At 43.0% G+C, this 19,061-nt stretch overlaps 1 protein-coding gene across 1 annotated transcript in view; it reads right to left on the bottom strand.

Annotated features, from left to right (window-relative positions):
• Nucleotides 1–19,061, bottom strand: part of BBS5 (Bardet-Biedl syndrome 5) — a 137,655-nt gene that overhangs the window by 38,087 nt on the left and 80,507 nt on the right. Inside the window, exons 8-11 of the mRNA XM_069225288.1 lie at nt 15,390–15,452; nt 6,074–6,208; nt 3,179–3,262; nt 257–280 (exon numbers count right to left, since the gene is read on the bottom strand). Of these exons, the coding sequence (XP_069081389.1) occupies nt 257–280; nt 3,179–3,262; nt 6,074–6,208; nt 15,390–15,452 (306 nt within the window). The remainder of the gene's footprint in view (nt 1–256; nt 281–3,178; nt 3,263–6,073; nt 6,209–15,389; nt 15,453–19,061) is intronic.

Genomic DNA, 19,061 nt, shown 5'->3' with positions numbered 1-19,061 from the left:
CCATGGATGACACCAACGATGCCATGTGGAGCTGAATGACGTCACCTACCAGCAGGCAGGGGTATTGCTCACAAAACATTTCTGGATCCAGTCTGATGGCTGGGGATAATTCTAAGGTAAAGAATCTGTGGCTAGAAGTCTCTATCCGAATAGTAGGTATCCCAGTAGTGCTTCAGGTTACTCTTTATGTACTTATACATTTAAATAAAAAATGACCTCGAAAATCAGTAATGTAACAAGCATTTGCTCCCCTTACCTTATTGCCATCAGCAAAGTATGCCTGAAAAGAAACAAGAAAGACGGTTAAATGCGGAAGGAAAATATTAAGAAGAAGTATCTCCTACAAGGTTCACTCCTCTTCGGTGGAACTCTCAGACAGCACAGAGATCAGCACTGCCATCAACATAATTGGTCACTGAAATTATCCAGACCAACCACACCTATGTTCAGTGGCCACTGGAAAAGAGCATGGTCTTACTTCAACCCAAATGGCATCACTGTGAACTGAGAGGGGTCTCAAGTGTCGAATATTATAACATCTATAATATACTTTCTTCCAACAGCCATAACTTAAATCAAAGGTAGGGGAAAGATGCAGCCCTCAGCTTGTGCACAAGCTAATCAGCTCTGGGTATAGTGTCAGTGCCTGCCTTGGTGACAGTTATACATCCTCTTCATCCCACACAGAACATCAGGTTCATGGTAATGGCCTAAAGAACAAAGTTTATTACAGAGCTGAGTCACACCCTGGTTGAACATTTCAGCTTCCTTGCTTTTGATGTTAACTCTGAAACTATAAATAAATAATAAATAAATATTGTTTTGTACAGACAAATGCAGAAATGCATTATTTATAGCGTTGTGCCTCCCTGCAAAGCACCACAAATGGTAGCACTGATCAACTTTCTTGTCCTAAAGTGTTTCAGCGATGAACGAGGATGCGAGTACAGCACAAACAAAATCTTTCTGTTGTGGTGGCCAACCCTGTTAATGTATACAAGTGGGCTGTAGCCCTAGGATTTAATGCTAAGTCGGAGTAACTAGCATGGGTTGGTTATGCATTAAGTATCAACACCAAATAAATTCAGGCCCAAAAAGGGGCAAGTGGAATATTGTGTACTTTCGCATGCACAGCGTGTAATTCACATTAAGTTATACTTTTTTGCATGTCTTCCCCTTTGCTGTTTGTCATTGCTCCAATAATTGTACTTTTTCTGTTGGAGTTTCATTCTGCTGTACAAATCTCTTACTGGATACTGCAAGCTCAGCCTAGCATCGTGGCTCAGCGTTGTGATAAACAGGATATGTTGTGTAAGTGCAGCTCATGGCATCATTTAGCGTGCAACTCGTCATAATATTGGGTTTCCTGAATGTTAATAAATCTAGGTCAAAGTGTCCCTGGGCACACCAGCTTGTCATTTCTGTGTGGAAAAAAATGAACTGCTACAACGTCCCACCTGCTGCACTGATGGGACACTGAAATAAAGATCGTCTATCACTGAGTCATAATTATGACTTCCATGCAGGATGACAAATAGGGAGTCAACTCTGTTTTTCAGCAGCTGCAAGAAGTGCCATGTCAGCACGGCTATAGTGAGGATTAAGCCTGCTGCCTCAAAGCATCATGCAGGATTTCATATGGGCCTTTAAATGGACAAGGTAGTTCAGAATACTTATTTTTTCCATAGTGATGTATTGTTCTTTCTGTCGAATAGCTCTGATGTCAAAGGCTCTACAACCCAGACACTTTGCCAAGTTTGGTGATCCATCAGAGTGGCTTTCAAAGCATACTGGTGCGTGATCAGTTCCTGACTGACTTCGAGAGGTACACTGCTTATGGCTGGAGTACTCCTGGCATTGTCAAAGTCACAGTGTACCATGTTTGTTAAATCACTTAGGCTCTCATTATGACTTTGGTGGTCTTCCGTAAAGATCGCCAAAGCCACAGGCGCCAGGAGACCGCCAGTGCTGGCGGTCTCCCACCCCCCATATCATGGGTACTTCCGGTTTTCAGCCGCACTTTGGGTGGAAATCCGGCAGTGGTTGTGCTGGTGGCCGGAGGTGCTCTGGCGGTTCCATCACCTGCACCGCCCTACCAGTAGGACACAGCCCGCCATATTATGGGCCATAATATGGCCTGGCGGTGTCCTGCTGGCAGGGCAATGCCGGCAGTGTAAGAGCCCCTTCCCGTTCCCTTCCGGACGACCTACTCCCCGGACCAGGTAAGGTGACCGTCCAACAGGAGAGGGGGGAGGAAGGGTGTGGGGTGCTGTGTGTCCGTGTATGAGGGTGTTGTGTCTGCATGTGTGCCTGAATGTGTGTGTGCGTGGCTGTATGCATGTCTGTATGTTGAAGTGAGTACGTGTCAGCATGTCAGTGTGTATGCATGTGTGGATGGGTGTGAGTATGCATGCATGAAAGGAGTTGTGAGTGCGTGTATGCATGGAGTTGTGAGTGAGTTATGGATGTTGTCGTGAATGCGTGCATGAATGCGTGTATGGATGTTGTTGTGAATGCGTGCATGAATGCGTGTATGGATGTTGTGAATGTGTGCATGTATGTGGTGAGAGGGGTGGAGGAGAGGAACGATGTGGCTGAGGGAGGGTGGGTGAGAGGAACAATGTGGTTTAAAGGGGGTTGGGGGAGGGGAACGATGTGGCTGAAGGGGGGAGGGGGCTGGGTGAAAGGTACGTTGTGGCTGAAGGGGGAGGGGTCTAGTGCTTGCTGGAGGGTGGTGGGGGAGCCATCTACCGGTGAAAGGGAAGAAATTCCCTGTCATCAGTAGCCTTTCCGCCATGGTTGCACCACCACGGAAACCCTGGTGGAAATCTGGCTCCTAATACCGCCGCTGTTGGTGGTGGGACTGCCATATTTACCCTGGCGGTCAGAAGACCGCCAGGGTCAAAATAATCCCCTTAATCTCTACATACATCAGATTATTAACCTTTATTTACAAGGAGATTTAGTAAAATGTCCGACACTGGATTCTTACATTTTACGTTCTAGAAATATCATATTACCTTATGCTTCTATCAATACTCACATTCATAATAAATGTTAATTATAACAGCTATCTGTGAATGAAATGTATCTTTCACTACTGCGGTCTTACACATGTCTGGAGAAGTATAGGAATGCGATAACTTAGTAGGCAATAACAAGCCCGTCAAAAGTTTACCACAAATGCATCTGTGTGTTCATCTGGTTCAATTTCCACATCATCTTGAACTTGTTCAATGGTCAACTCTTCTAGAGGCTGGGGCTGAAAACACACAAAAAATATTATATTGAATGATAAAAGCAAACAAGCATTTGCAATGCAATGGGTCACGCATTTGCTCCAGTTAGAGCTACTGGCGTAGTGAATTCCTAACTGGACTTTTCGTGCCACATAAATTAAAAACGTTAGTTAAATAAAGTAAAACATTAGTTGACATAAATAAGCCGATTCAAAGCGCCATGGCAGCCATAAGCATGAGCGCGAAGAAGAGACACAAAAGGAAAAAGAAGTTCATTCATCATCAAACATATCAGCAATTGTGCAATTATTCATGTAACAGGGTCAGTCAGCAAGGCTGTAACAAAACCTCCCCACGGAGGGACAAACGTAAAGCATTTACCAATGATAACAGAGGATTTTTGAACAGCGAATGAGTGAAAGTGATGGGTATGAGGTGGGTGTGGGTAAAAGTCCACAATATTTACAACAGGTCAAAGCGCTTGCACGCTGGACCTAAAAAGGCTGACATTCACATTAAATTGGCAATATTTAAGGAATGATGGAAAGCTATGCCACTTTTTGACAAAAATATAGATAAGATGAAGTCAATTCCGGGTTTCTAAAAATAAAATAACAACTTCATCATAAGCAGACTAAAAGTAAAGAGTGCATGTTATTAAAGCACACCGATAGTTATGTCAGGAACGTTAAAGTCCAACATTTGAAACACTATGCATGCGAATGAAAGACATTTGGCTATAACAATAAAATAGTGGGCCAGATACTTCCACTCTTCAAATTTATAGCTGATGCTGTTCTAGAAGAAAAGGAAAATGTGCCTCTGGAATATAAATGAATTGTGTTCTATTAAAATATTATGTAATTACTTGTGTACAGATTGTCAAATAATAACTAGAGAAATAGGTAGGGGAATCATTAATGCATTAAATGGGTCATCTTGTGAGGAGAATAAAACCGTTCTCTTTACCCAGTCCTGCATCAGTAAAAATCACCAACAACAGGCAGTCTAGAGTATTGCTTGGTTTGATCATGTCTGCTTGAACTTTGAGATTTACGAAATAACCAGAACTGATAATATGAATCTTGGGTTAACTATTTTTTGTATCAAATTTGCCTTTCTTTCATTTGGACATTGTTGATGAACTGTAAATGCCAAATATGTTCAAACAAAAACTTTTGTTTTTTAAATTCAACATGAAGGAATGAGCCCATACGAGACACATCATAAGTGGCAAAAGCTAACCTACAGATATGCTTGTGTTTTCAAGGAAAGCACCTAGGATTAACGTGAAAACATTTCTCATTTTTCTGGAAAAAAATACGCTTTTTAAAAATGAATACTCATAATACAGGTGTTTCATTCCTGGCTCGCAGTGTGTTGCAAACCCTGAAACATTTGAAATTGTATTGCTTTTCTGAGCTGCACAAGCTAGAGAGAGAGACACTATGATTCAGGTTACTCAGTGTATAGCAGTTCAGATCGCCCTACTTGCTTTCAAATTACTGATGTAAAAAAAACTATGCACATGACACACAAATCATCCTCAAGTTCAATAACCCCGACAACACCAAATTATCACAATGCTTAGTCTCACAGACTCTATGACCACCATTTATTTTAAGCTCATCCCGGATAAAACTGAAATCTTCGGATATGAAAACTGGCCAGTGAAGCAAGAGATCTACCCTGGAGAAGCACACCATCTAACAGACAAACCGAAAAGCCTAGGAATCATCAGAGATGCAGAGCTTACTCTGGACCCATAGATCCGCAGTGAAAACATCAACAAATGTGCTCAGAATATTAAACTGGACATTCCCTTCCTTTGTTTCCTCCCCCGAGAACAAGCCACAGCCATGCCTGCGTACGTTTGCCTGGACTATGCAAACTGACTATGCTTAGGAATATTTAAACCCCTCCTAAATTTACAATTGACACAAACCTTAGCAGTGAGGATACTTCTACACTCAATGCATTGTGAATCACGGGTGGAGCACTGCAAAGACTAGAGCCTACATTCCGAGCCAGCCATCTAAGGAACTCTTTATTAAACCTGCATAAAATGAGATCTAGATTGTCTCTTACAAACCCTTTAAACATGTGCATGCCGTCCAACAGTGACATAACCAAACCATGTGCCAGGACATGGCTCCTGTGCACCTCAGCTCACTCTTCCCAAACAGGCCATACAGTACCAATGTACCTCTACAACCATACAGGTCTGTCTATAACAGCTCTGGGCAATTGAGAGGGCCATGCCATGCTTTACAAATGTGAAGGAAACAAGCAAAACATGTCAAACTGTCATACACTTGTAGTGGAAGGACTTCTGAAAACAAATTGGTGTTATAACAGTTAAATGTGGTGGTACCAGTGGCGTAGCGTGGGGGGTGCAGGGGGGGCCGGCCGCACCGGGCGCAACATCTTGGAAGAGACTAAATCCACGGGTTAGGGGGCGCAAATTACTTGCCTTGCCCCGGGTGCTGACAACCCACGCTACACCACTGGGTGGTACTAGCTGAAATCGTGTTTGTAGTAGTAATGTGAAACTATATGGCCGAGAGTGTAAGAAAATGACAACCATGAACAGATACGCTTTGTGTGCTAACACAAGCCATTTGCTAATTGTGCAAGTGCGAAGTTGCGACAATCTGTATGACACGTATTGCCCTTAGATATAAAACAGGGAGATTCAAAAAAAGCATTCTACTGCATTCCATAATGTCGCTTTTCTCGCATGACTTGAGTTTCCCTATAGTGTTACTAAGGTGCACTACATACAGCGTCCAATTACAATCACCCAGACTATTTATGGAAAGAATACAATCTACCTTTTCTTCCATTTCATAGTCCACTCCGAATATAGGACTTGCTGAATACACTCTGTGGAGTGAATTTATTTCTTTGATAGCCTCTTGAAGTTTTTCCACTGGATCTATTTTAAAACCAAGTACATAGCCACCGCTCTGCAACACAAAAACGTTTTATTGGAGTTTTAGTAGACATAAATGTTCTCCAGGTAACAAAGACTCTCAAATGTATTTAATTTTCTAACTCTATGCATTAACGTCTAACAATTTCCTTAGAGATCAAAAATACATCTGTTTTTATTTCCTCACACAAACTGTTTTGCTTCTGTTAAAAATGCAATTTATTGAGAAAAAACATTCATATGCACATTAGAAACAGCTCAAACAACCTGCCATTATTTACTCTCTTTTTATATTTGACCTAATGGTGCTTGCAAGTATTTGTAACAAATGATTGCAGTAGACACAGATGTTATGTTAAACATTCTTGTACAGTTCACTCTCAACCCCTAATATATGTCACTGAGAAAATCAAAGGTCACTTTTGAAGTCAGTCACTGTTGTCATAGTGGTATTTGCAGAAAATCCAAGTGTTGATACATTTGCGAACAACCAAAAGATTCAGGATTTTCCAAAAAAGGGGAGGGTTGGAATTCCAGAGGATGGGAACCAATACGGAAAAGCAAATACCTCCCATTCTCTGGAAGTTTCTAATTCACCTTTGTAAAAAACACAGTGGGGCTAGTCTGAGTATGCTATGCTAACTGGAGGCCAGCGCAAAGACCAAAAAAGAGGTGTGGCGTGACATTCATGCACATTTTGAATGGACTGCTGTTGTTTTAGTAGAACCTTTGGTAGCCCCTGACAGAGTTGGATGCTCTAATACAGGGCCATAATCTGTGATTACCTCCCAGTATCATCACCTCTGTTTTATGAGTTGAGACTCAACTAGAACAAGCCCATGATTATGTAGAATTCCTCGGGCAATGCCATAATGAACTCACCTGATCACCCTTCCTATCCAGGCACAGGTTTTGTCTGAGTAAGTGAAGAAGGAGGCCACAGCAGCAGTTGACCCTGATAATAGCTCACTATAGATACTGAAAAGGTATGGCGACAGTGAGGAGTCCTGTTCTGTTCTTTACCTCCCATAAGTTGTAGACACACTGGCTGAAAATGTGCAGTGGGAACTATGCCAGATTTTTATATCTAGCCTGGAAACAAGTTTAGCTACCTTCCCAGCCTCAGAACCTCAGGTAATCTAAAAATTCATAAATAAAAATACACACTTAAATAAAGGGGCTTGGGAACGCCCTACTCATCCATTGGTTGGCTACCCTCATTATGAGTGACAGCTTTTTGCCTCTTCACAGCTACCTCCGCACTGTAAAGAATAGAGGCAAATTTGAACAACCTTGGAAACAATGAGCCAATAGTGATTGTAGACTTTTAGTGTACAGGTCTGAGTTGCTACTACACATTGTTTGTTTATGTCCAGCGCTGTTGGAATTCCAAAGGAAATAGCTGCCACCGTTATTAAACTTGTAAAGTTCATTCCCGTGGGAGTGGCATCACATTGATAATAAAAGATGATGATCTGTAACTAATGGTGAGGACAGTCAAATTTATATAGCTCTTTGAATGTAGATTGATGAATTTTGCTGTGGCCACAAACCTGTGAGTAATATGATTTAGTTTAGAAGTTTAGGGAGTATGGTGGACCAATCAATAATAATACATTATTGTTTTTTTAATCTTTTCAGTCGTTTTGGTCACTGAAAGAAAAACAACTTACAACATCTCGACAAAGTGTGAGCCAAGCAGAGGAGTGAAAGTATACATTACAGCCTTGATCGATGGTTTTGATCAATCAAGATATATCAACAGCAGCCCAGATACAAGCATAAAATCTTCAAGCCCCAGAACACCCAGGTACACAGTTAAATGCAGCATTAAAAGTCACCGTTGAGGTCAGCATGAGGTCCTGGCAAGATCTGATTGGTTTGTCTGCAGTATCCTCTTCAGGTCTCATCGCCTGTCTTACATAAGGGTTCAAGTCCCAACAGATCGAGATGTTTTGAGTCATCGCTGACTGACGATTAAATAGATATGCTAGGGAGGGGGCTCCCATATTCGCTGGGAAATTAGTATCAGCTCCCAGTAGCTGTCCAGGAGCTCCTGACAGTGAGTCAGAGTGAGTAGCGAATCTTTAGCTGCAGTTCAGGGGTCTCTTTCCCAGTGCATGGCTACTCGCTGCTTAGCCACAAGCAGTGCCATGGCCACTGGACTATGACTTGGCCTGGGATCTGTTTGACATACCCAAGGATTGTTGCCAGTGGCGTGAGAGGAATGAGGAGTCCAGCGATGTCTGTAACTATGTCTAGCACTTCAAGCCAATAGGCCACTATCTCCGGGCACAGCCATGCCAAGTGAAAAAAGGTCTAAGCTCAGAGCGACACTTCTAGAGCACCTGTTGTCCTTCTTAAACCCCAACCTATACATGCGTTCTGTAGTGTAATACCTTCTATGTAAGAACTTCACACGGATCAGCCAGAGTTTGTAGGTATGCGATTGATATGTTATTGGCCACATCAGAACTTTCATTGGTCATCAGACAGGGGTGAACTCAGGGATGCAGACCATTCAGATTTGGCAGGCAGAACATATACAGGTGCAGGGTTTTGCATCGTGTCATCGGGTCTGGATATCAGGCATTAGGGGTCAGATGCTCCAGCATTAGGGTCAGGGCGGGAAATGTGGCTGGTAATTGGCAAAGTCCTTTTTAAAGGTACTACACATTTATCATATGCGATAGTTCAAGAAGATGTCAAGGAGAGTGTGACTCTCCATATCCTAAATGTTGTTAAGAGGGAGGAATTGATATTCCGGGAACAGGACAGCTAGTTTGTTCAGTTTCAGTTGCTCAAGCTGTTTGCAGACTTTGGTTCCGAGTGTGAGGTTATGGGACAGAGGAATTCCCAGTGCATATATCTGGTCCATGTGTGCTCCACCCTGAGGTCTATTCCACGCCAGACCGTGGAGTGTACTGTGTGCATTTCCTGGGTCAGGTGCCTAGCTTGAGAGGAAATAACTGTACCATTGGAGCTAGAGAGAACTATGTTGGCCTCCATAGCCATATAGAGCTGAAACGAGCAGGAGGGGTCAGCACAGAGTGCTTGGGTGCATCAATAATATATTATGAAGTCTGGAGCCATCATGCCCCAACCCTGTTCAAATGAGAGCCTCTTCCATCTTAGCTGCGGCTCCCCACCATCCCAAGCCAGCCACACAATGCAGGATCTCAACCTACTGAGGAAGTGTCCAATCCGAGGAAAATGAATGTTACAGAACAAGTACAGAAGTCAGGGAAGAATTATGATTTTAGCTTATAGGAGCAGTTTCACCTAATTCTAGTTACTGGATGGTGGTACAGGAGTTTCACCCACTTCAGAAAGGTTGTACTAAAGACCAAAGGCTCCAAAATCCCAAACAGATAGTGCCATGCAAGTGAGTCGAATACTTTGGTAGCATCCAGTAATTCAGGCTTTATTTAATGCAATATGGCAAAGACATTGAGGACAGTATGTGCAGTTGAGTGCTCTTGGTGAAGCCCGACTGATCTGATTTCACTAGGTTAGGACGTAGTAGGGGTGAACTAATGGTAAACACTTGGGCTGAAGTGTTATTATCTATGTTGAGTAATGGTAGGGCCATTAACTATCACAACTACCAGGTCTACCAGGTTTCAAGACTGCAACTATTATATCTTCTTGTAGTGAGTTGGGAAGAGTGCATTTCTCCCTAGCTTCGTCGTACACCGCCAGGGGTCAGGAGATCAGCAGCTCAGCAATTTCTATATTGAACTACATGGTCAGGCCATCGGCTCTGCCTGAAGGGAGGTTTCAGATCACCAGCACTATTTCTTCCACTGATAGTCTCACACCAAAATATTGGCAATGTGCCTCAAACATCACAAGGAGAGGGCAAGAGGAAATAACTCACAATTAAACGTATTCCGAAGCCACAATGATATAAATAAAAAGCATGAAGGTGAACAAAGCACTAAATCAATTTCATAAGTACCAAAGTCCTAACGAGAGCATCATAAACAAGCATTGGAAAAGCTAATATAGCTTGCGTATGGGTGAGCTATTGGCTTTAGCAAAGGGATGGTGGGTGACTGGTGGAAAGCAGGATGTAAAAACAAATAATTGCTATGAATTGGACAGTACTGACCTTTTCATAGCGCTTTTTTTTTCTCTCTGGGGTAGATGGACCAGGGACTGAGGTGGGGGAGGGAGTATAAGAAACTGGGAAGGGGCAGGTGGAGGGGCAGAAGAAACGGATGGGCGGGTGGGATGGGTAAACTCAAAATAGACAGAGGGTGAGGGGGGTAAAATCAAACCTGATGAAGGGTGGGAGTGATGGTTAGAAGAGTTAGTACCTGAATCACAGTGTGAGTAGTGGATGTGCAGTGGAGGGACACCAAAAAAACGAAATCTGTACCCGGTCCATGCACCACTTAAAGGAAAGGAAGTCACTCATGGCACGTGCTGCCCAATTACAAGGCAGCAAAGAAGAGTGATAATGATGCAAACAACTGGTAAGCAATGGGTGGATTCCAAGCCCGTTACTCATAACAAGAGTCTCACAAGGAAGAGCGCATGCACTAGCACATGCTCACGCAGGCAAGCCTTTAAAATGGAAGGAAAAGCCTCACCCAGCAACAACAAAAAATCTTTGGGATCTCCCTTTTCTTAAGGTTGAGACCACCTTGATGATATTACTCGACAACGTTAAGACGGATTTGCCTATGATAAGCATGCCACAATAAGGTGGGTGAGGCTTTTCCATCCATTTTTTCATGCTGCTCCCGTTGGGACTTTGGCACTTATCTAACAGATTTAGTGATTTGTTTACCACCATACTTTTCGTGTAAATATATGCACCTCATTCAGCCATTGCCAGGCAGCCTCACCATGTCCGGGAGCGAAGTTATGCAAGTTTTGGGAGAAAGTGTTTGGGACTGATACCGACCTGCACTGGTCAAAGACCCCTTGTAGGATACTGCCAGCTTTGAGTGCAATACCGCCGTCTTTAAAATGTATCTCAACTATGCCTGACCTGGCCTGAGGGCGGTGAAGCATCCATGCCAGCATACTACCTGGTCCATCTCCTTTTCCATACTGCCTAGCTTTAGCCTCTCAGAGTAATTAACTTCCCCCTCTACCACCTCCCTATGCTCCCCGAGCTTGGCATGAATCTTCTCCGCAGAGCTGCGTCCTGCTTGGTGAATATGTTTTGTTCAAGCACATAGATCTCCTGCTCCAGGTCAGCCACTTGGCGCATTTTGGATTTAAGTATACCAGTGCCACGGATCACCACCTTGAACTTTTCCCACAGACAGTGCTCTCCACTGAGCTCTTAATGAAGGAAAATGTTTCTTATATATAGGTTGCTAATTTAGCATTGAAGAATATGTCTCAGAGTTCATTAGGGGAGAGACACCAGGCAAAGGCTCCATGCTGCAGTATGGGAGGTCAAGTGGGCTCGGACAGGGGTCTTTGTAGATGTTCTATGATTTCTGCCCAGGCGCTGATATTGTTCGTCACCAACCACAAGTCCAACTAAGACTGTGTGTAGCATGTGCCCTAGGTAGCATGGGGATGCTGCAGTCACCATATGTTGATCGAGTTACTATTTCCTATCATGGAGTGCTGCTGTACCACTGCCAGTGGATGAGGTCGTCGTGAGGTACTGGACCTACCTTGGTCTACATCAAGGCCTGGGTTTATGTTGATGTCCTCACCCCATATAGTCGATTGGGGTTCTAAGGCGATATTTTTAGACCACAGTTCCTGAAAGAAAGAGTGGCAGTTTATTTTGGGTCCACAGAAACACACTAAAGTGGTTACAAGTTTCTGCAAAGTACGGTGTACTTGTTCATCGCCTAATGGTAGTGAGTGTTGGCAGCACCAATCTTTGTGCAGTTGCACCTAGCTTATCTCCTCTCGGTGGCAACACGATAATTTCACAGGCATCTTTCGAAAGGGCAAGTCAGCCCTATCTGCACTGCTGATGCTCTATAATGTTAGTTTGTGAGCAGAGTGGGGGGAGAGCAACCAAGCCAGCCAGGTCTCCGCACAGCCAGTTGTCGCAGGGTGAAGAGGTCGTCCCCAGCCAAGGTGTGCATGCACAGTCCTCAGGGGCCTAGCAATAGATCTAGTACCCTAATAATGGTAATGTCCAGTGTGTTACCAAGTGGGAAGAGGAGGGAGTCCTCTCTTGTTGCTGCATGCAGGAGGCAGGGAAGAGTAGATCATTCAGTGTGCCGTCACTAGGGTGGCGGTGGGGAGAAGGCCTACGCAGGATACACAGCACCCAAGTCTGGCCACTGCCACCCCTTAAGACTGCAGCGCCAAAAACTCTCATATCATGTTCAAGCCCATGCAGCTGTCTCCACGGATCTCTGGCAGCAAAGGGGAACAGTTCCACCAGCGTAGCGCACAGCAGGCCCAGATGCCCTTGATCCCTGCCAGGCTGTCCACGCAGCAAGACCAGGTTTGTGGGTGCTCAATCCCGACTGCTGTCCATCCTGCCAGCAAATAGACAGTGCTAGTGTCCAGGTGGCGCCAGTCCTTGCAGCCGCACCAATCAGAATCCAAGCAATAGGCCCTGGTGCAGCTGCCTACCCAGACCGCACTCGCCTCCCTGACCACGCAGCCTGCATCCAGTTAACTACGGGGACCACCTGTATTCACATCGGCAACCACACTGAAGTAGGGGAGAGCCACTCTGAGTGCAAATTGCTGTTGATGGAGCTCCTTCAGAGCACAGCCATCTTGTAGCTCTATATTCTGCAGCTCTAAAGACACAATTTTTACATGGATTGATTACATTTTGTGTTTTTGTGGTTATATATATTATTGTCAAAATATACTTTCAATTTTTTTAATTCAATGTTTGCAAAGTTTATAGTGACTGCACAAATACAGAAAATAATAAAAAATATGTATCAGACACACCCAGTTCACAACAACATTCATGTGTTATGATGACATAGGAGTGCATAACTTCTAAGTAAACCGCCTGGGTGAGACTATTCATGCTGTGCCTTTCATAGCCACATTCAGCGTCATTAACAATTAAATTTACCTAACGCTGCTTTGATCTAATAAAGTTGGGCATTCTGGAATATTTTTGTCCACTAATGGCCTTTTCCTCTATGCTTTTCCGTCTCTGCACTACATGTATAGGTGAGATTTTTGCAAATGTGCGTTCCTTCCTTCTGACGTTCTTCAGTCATCCCTTTCACCATTTGAAGTACACAGATGACACTGTTTTACTGAATTACTCTCATTGGCTTGTAATGCTGTCCACAGCATAGGTGATCTTTTTTTAATGAAGGTCCAGCTATAATTAATTTGGCAACTGGCTGGAAGAGTGGAAGGGCAACAAACTGTGTTTCATCATCTAAAGGCTCAAACTGAATTACTCAATATGGCCCCCATTATGACAATGGCAGTAAAAACCGCCTACCGCCGTGGCGACGGCCACCAAAAGACCATCGCTGCGGCTACCATCTGGCTGTGGCCATACTGGCGGATGGTAGTAAGGTGGCACTGCTATCACCCGCAGTGTCACGCCAGTAGACCGCCGCCAGACGTATTATGAGAAATCCAGGATCCAGATAAGTCGGGTCTCCTACAGGGGAGGGGGTGTGTTGTGTGAGTGTGTGTGGGGTGTGTGCATGTATTTGTGAGTATGTGCGTGTACGTGAGTGTGTGTTTAGTGTTGTTTGCATGCGTGTATGAATGAGTGTGAGTGCGTGTATGTATGGAAATGTGAATGCGTCTCTGCATGTATGTTTTGATGTGTGTGCGGATGTGTGCGTGAATGGATGAATGCATGCGTTTATGTATGTGTGGATGAGTGTGTGTCTGAGTGTGTGTGGGGGTGTTTGGAGAGGTTTGGAAGGGGAGGGGGGATCCTATCAGTGACAGGGAAAGAATTTCCTGTCACTGATAGGGCCTACCGCCATGGTATTCGTGGCATTACGAACGCTACGAAAACCATGGCGGTAGGCGGGTTCATGATACAGCCGGCGGTACAATGGCAGTCGCCAAATTGGAGATTTTTATCTACAGCCTGGCGGCTGCTACCGGCATAGTGGTCAGAGTGGTACATTGGCGGGGTTGGCTTTAGCCAACCCGCCAATGTCATAATGTGGCGGTAAGTACTGCCAGCCTGTTGGCGGTACTACTGCCACATTAGCTTCGACCGCCGGGGTCATAATGACCCCCTATATGTCTTAATGCAACTTTAGGACCACCTTGAATCTTCTCTTACTGCTAAGCTAATCTACACGTGACTGTGAGCCACACTGCTTTACCCTTTAAATTGCTTGTTGGCTTGAGAGGGTTCATTACATTGTCTTTGTGACTTAACACCCCAGCCTAGTTCAAATGAGATAGGACGTCAAACCAGACCAGGACTATCACGTAATGCCACACTTTCTTTTGGCAGTGACTTGCCTGAAATGCGCTACTGGTGGCAGGCTAAAAGCTTTTTGTGGGAAGTTCTAATGTATTTTTAGAAGATAGGTTCTCCCTGGCCCAACTATATGAGGTTGAGTCCGTCATCCTTATGTGGTATGGTGTAGTGCATCTTCTATTCAAGCTTTCAAGATTCTGGCAAAAACAATTGTGTCAATTCTTTTACACACGATCTGGAGTTGTTTACAGCAAAAAAAGTGAAAAGACGTCTTGGGTTGATCTACACAATCGTCCCTTCCCAGCAATACATCTGCCATTTCTAGACACCGATTTGGTGAGGCCACAAAAAACATTTTTGCCCACCATAATGATCTTTTGTTTTAATTTAGACATAAACAACTAGCTGGTTGGACAGTCATAATACAGGCTCAGCAAGCTGTCAGTTTTCAGATTGGAAGACGCAAAAATGAATGATGTTAGGCAGGCTCTGATTTGGTAGAGACCAGCAAGGTAGTGAAATGTTTTTAAAGTTGTCTTAAAACTTCTAGCTGAGTTTACAATTAAGTAAGTCAATTATTGTTTGAGTATTCACTGGCGTATTATTACTGAATGTTTATTTTCAAATGATTTTAGATTTTTTTTATTTGCAATTGTAACTTAGTAATCCTCACGGTTTTAACTGTATTATAGTTTTTATATTTCAGACCAGGGACTGGGTGGATTGTTGAATGTATTATTAGAATCCTTCCTTAAAGATTCTTTTTTAACCAATCATTTTTTTTAACTTAGCCATATGTTTATCTAATTAAAAAAAAACACACAAAACAATTTCTTCAACTTACCTGCTGCGAGCTTTCTATAACTAATGCCAAACCAAACTTTGAATCTCTTATCTTTATTGAACGCTGGTGATGAAAAGAAAAAGAGGTGTGTTAAACATTTAAACAGCATGGGGATTTTTTTCAACTTTGTATATTTCACCAGTATGTTTTTCATAAATACAACATTTTGCCCAGTCAACACTATTGACCACACTCGACATGATGAATAACTTTCAAGCAGAGTTAGTAACAGGGTGATTTACATTCTGAGGGGCGTCCCGCCTGGGTGGTGTGGGTTTCTCTTTTGAAAGAAGTGTCTGCCTGGCGATGACCTCTGTGCTATGAAGGAACCTGCGTATTTTTTATGTCCGGCATGACAAAATTCAATATCAAGGTTAATGTTGCTGTAAAAATCTCATATTTTCATATTTTAAAAAAGATATGTCACTAGTCTATCTGTTATGGTGTTAAGTTGTCACTAACTAGATACCTGACCACCAAGGTGCTATTAAGGTACTCATTCCTGGTCGGCAGCAATACCGAAAACAAACAGTGCACCCAGTAAATACTGAGAGCATGGGGTTTAGTATTCAACAGGTGTGAAAACTGCTTCGCATTCTGATTTGCGTCCGTCAGAATTGGGGATAACATGTTAATAGCGGATGTTATTCCCCGTTCCACAGTGTGCAAATCCTAAATGTGTGCTGTTTGCTAGCACCATTTGTGCCAGGTTCTACCTGGCGAACGTTACACAACAAACACCCGCAGAAGGCTCAATAAGCAGGTGATGCCGACCGGGAATGAAGGTTTAATATCTGCCTGATGGTCAGATATCTGGCTAATAAAAAACAACGTAACCTAACTTTTCTGCAGCAAGATGGACGCGGTGTTCGGGCGTATGTGGCAATAAGACTCAGCTTAATTACTTAATTACTAAACATATGTTATCTGCTGTGACTTCTATCAACACTTAATTGATTTTCGTATGCTAGGCCCATAGTTGACTTCTGCACGACGTCATAGTTATTAATAAATGTGCGGCCTAATTCATGTTTTGGTTTTTATTTTTGAACACTGGACTGTCATGCTTGTTAATGTCTTCTTTGATCCTGCTTTATGAGTCATCTCCGAGATAAACATGTTTTGATTGATTGTAACATGTATGTCATTAGGCCATGAACTATGCAATCATTTAAAGGGAAAAAAAAAAGAACAGTCAAAAATCATTTAATTTTCACAGATTGTGCAATAAATCAAAAACAGCTTACCTTAATAAATTATCCATATTTACAGGTACTGCATTCCAAGTGCTTTGCCACATAACAAGCAAATCAAGGTACAAAATGTGAATTCTTAAGTGGACCCGCACGTGCACAGTGTGGATGTTTTTGTGCTAAGCTGCATCGCAAAGTATGAACAGTAGTTTCCAAATAACAAAGCTGATTGACCGTTACAAGATTCCCTTAATGTCCATTCTCCACATTTAGTGAAAGCATGAGGGCCACGTACCCTAACAGAGTGGAAGGTAAGATGCATGTTTGTGAAACTTTTTGTTGTCACATATTTCACAATCATGGACACATTTCTTAAATGCCCATAGATCCTTAGCACGAGTTGGCTCCACCAGCCCTCATTTATGATGTATGATGTAGAGCTTAAGGATTTTGGAGCATAGAGGATTATCACACTTTAATGTAATTATGCAAGAAGCACAAAGCACAAGCAGAACACCCCTAAAAAAAATAAAACAGCCAAAAGACCGCTTGAGAAATCTGCCAGGGGAGCAGCTTCCTTAGCTTTAAGAAGGTCTTTTCCCAGAACTCCTGCCCAGTTATCCCAGTCGCGCCACCACAAAAACTGAATGTGTGGCCCGGGCGTAGTTTACCAGATAAACAGCATATTACCGGGACACAACATTTGCAGTCTTAAATTACTCGTTCAAAACTCACTGCCTCATCTGTGTTAATCCATTTGGTTTAACATAACTGACCAAGAGCGCGACTTCCAGGCTGAACTGTTAAACGAACTCACAGAACAGGAAACGTCAAGTCTGTGTGACACGCCCCTCTACAGGAAGTCAGCAGCTAAGATTTTCCATACGCAATAAACATAAAGAGGCAGCCCAGGGATGGCAGAAAGTGACAATACTTTATGGCAGTGCTTTAAATGGGCAGGTACATTCAAATACTGAGTACCTGCACTTCTTCAATTTGAAAGAAACAGGGTCAGCACTTTTCAAATAGGATGCACTGCTTTTAACGGGATAGCATTGGCACTTCTCAGGAACAAACAGGCACTGTGGAATAACCAGCACCTGCACTTCCGTAGTACCAATCAAGCAATTGTTTGCATGTTCTTCCTCCCGTTTACTGCAAAATTGCCAAGATCAGCCCTAAATACAACAGGGAAAATGAAGAAACAGAGGCACACAGGGATTAATATCCGATTACAAAATCACAGATTGAAAAAGGCCTGCGCATTAAGGGCCAGATGTAGCAAAGGTTTTTACCCATTCTGTGTCTATGGGAAAAAGTGTTCGTACATATGGCCCCAAGTTGTTTAAAAAAGATGTATCGATAAAGGAATCGCCCTTTATACATTGCAAACCAGTACGTAGTCGACATCTGCTAATCTCTATTATCTACAGCAGCATTTTTAGATACTGCACGAAGTTTTGTGTGTAAAATTAAAGATCCCAATTTATTGAGGTGATCAAGGGGCTAGCAAAAATAAACACAGACGTTTATCTTTCCTCCAGTAGACGAGCAGTGAAGTGAGGCTGCGGAGAGCTCCATAGAGATTCTAGAATTGCAAGGTTTCCCCCAACATTTTAAGGTTGCATCCTGAGAGAACTGTACCACAGTTAGGTACTGGACAGCACAGCTGTCACCAATCATGTTAGAATCACCAGGAGAGAGGATTTGGCTCCGCCCACGTTGGAAGTCAGGATTACACATTTTGAATGAGCAAAAGTTATATACTTCCACACAAAACATGCTTGCCCTTCACACATCTGTAATCATTTTGTTTATTTATTCAGCTGCCTAAGATTGAACTTTTAGAGGCACACAGATGACATTGTAATGCTAGTACAGTGTCTTAAATAATTAAATAATTAGTTTTCTCCATCAGCAGCACAGATGGGAGGAGGGCAGTCATTAACCAACACGGATGTTTAGGTTTGGCTTGACAGTGCAGCTGTCACCCGACCTTTAACCTACGCCAATAATATTCTAAAGCTCTTTGCTTCCACACAAATACATAGCCATTACCAAGCCAGCCTATTTGAAATGCTTCACAATACCATATAACATTCATTTAAAGTCATACCAATTGGCATTGTCAAAGCTTGGTAACTATGCAAACATATTTCCAGTCATTGTCTGGAGGAGGTCAAGACAGACCTATTTCCCCTGTTCAGAACTCCTTGTACAATTCAGGACTACACTTGTAGACAGACTGATCTAAATGCACTCTGCACCTGCACTGACCCTAAAACGTTGGATGCACCCATCAATGCATTATTCTTTCTAAACAGAATAGTGGCTACTCGTACATTTGACTTGGAGTAACAGCCAATGAGTAAGGAATCGAGTTCTTTAAAGAAGTCTTAGGGAGGAACTACACGGAGATTAGTAAAATCATACAGAAGGCAAGGCAGGATAACCTTCTTTGATAATGCAATCCATCCCG

Source organism: Pleurodeles waltl, chromosome 3_1 (assembly GCF_031143425.1).
Source record: "Pleurodeles waltl isolate 20211129_DDA chromosome 3_1, aPleWal1.hap1.20221129, whole genome shotgun sequence".
Taxonomy (NCBI): Eukaryota; Metazoa; Chordata; class Amphibia; order Caudata; family Salamandridae; genus Pleurodeles; species Pleurodeles waltl.
Note: the sequence above shows the minus strand (reverse complement) of the source record. Positions and strands in the feature narration are given on the sequence as shown.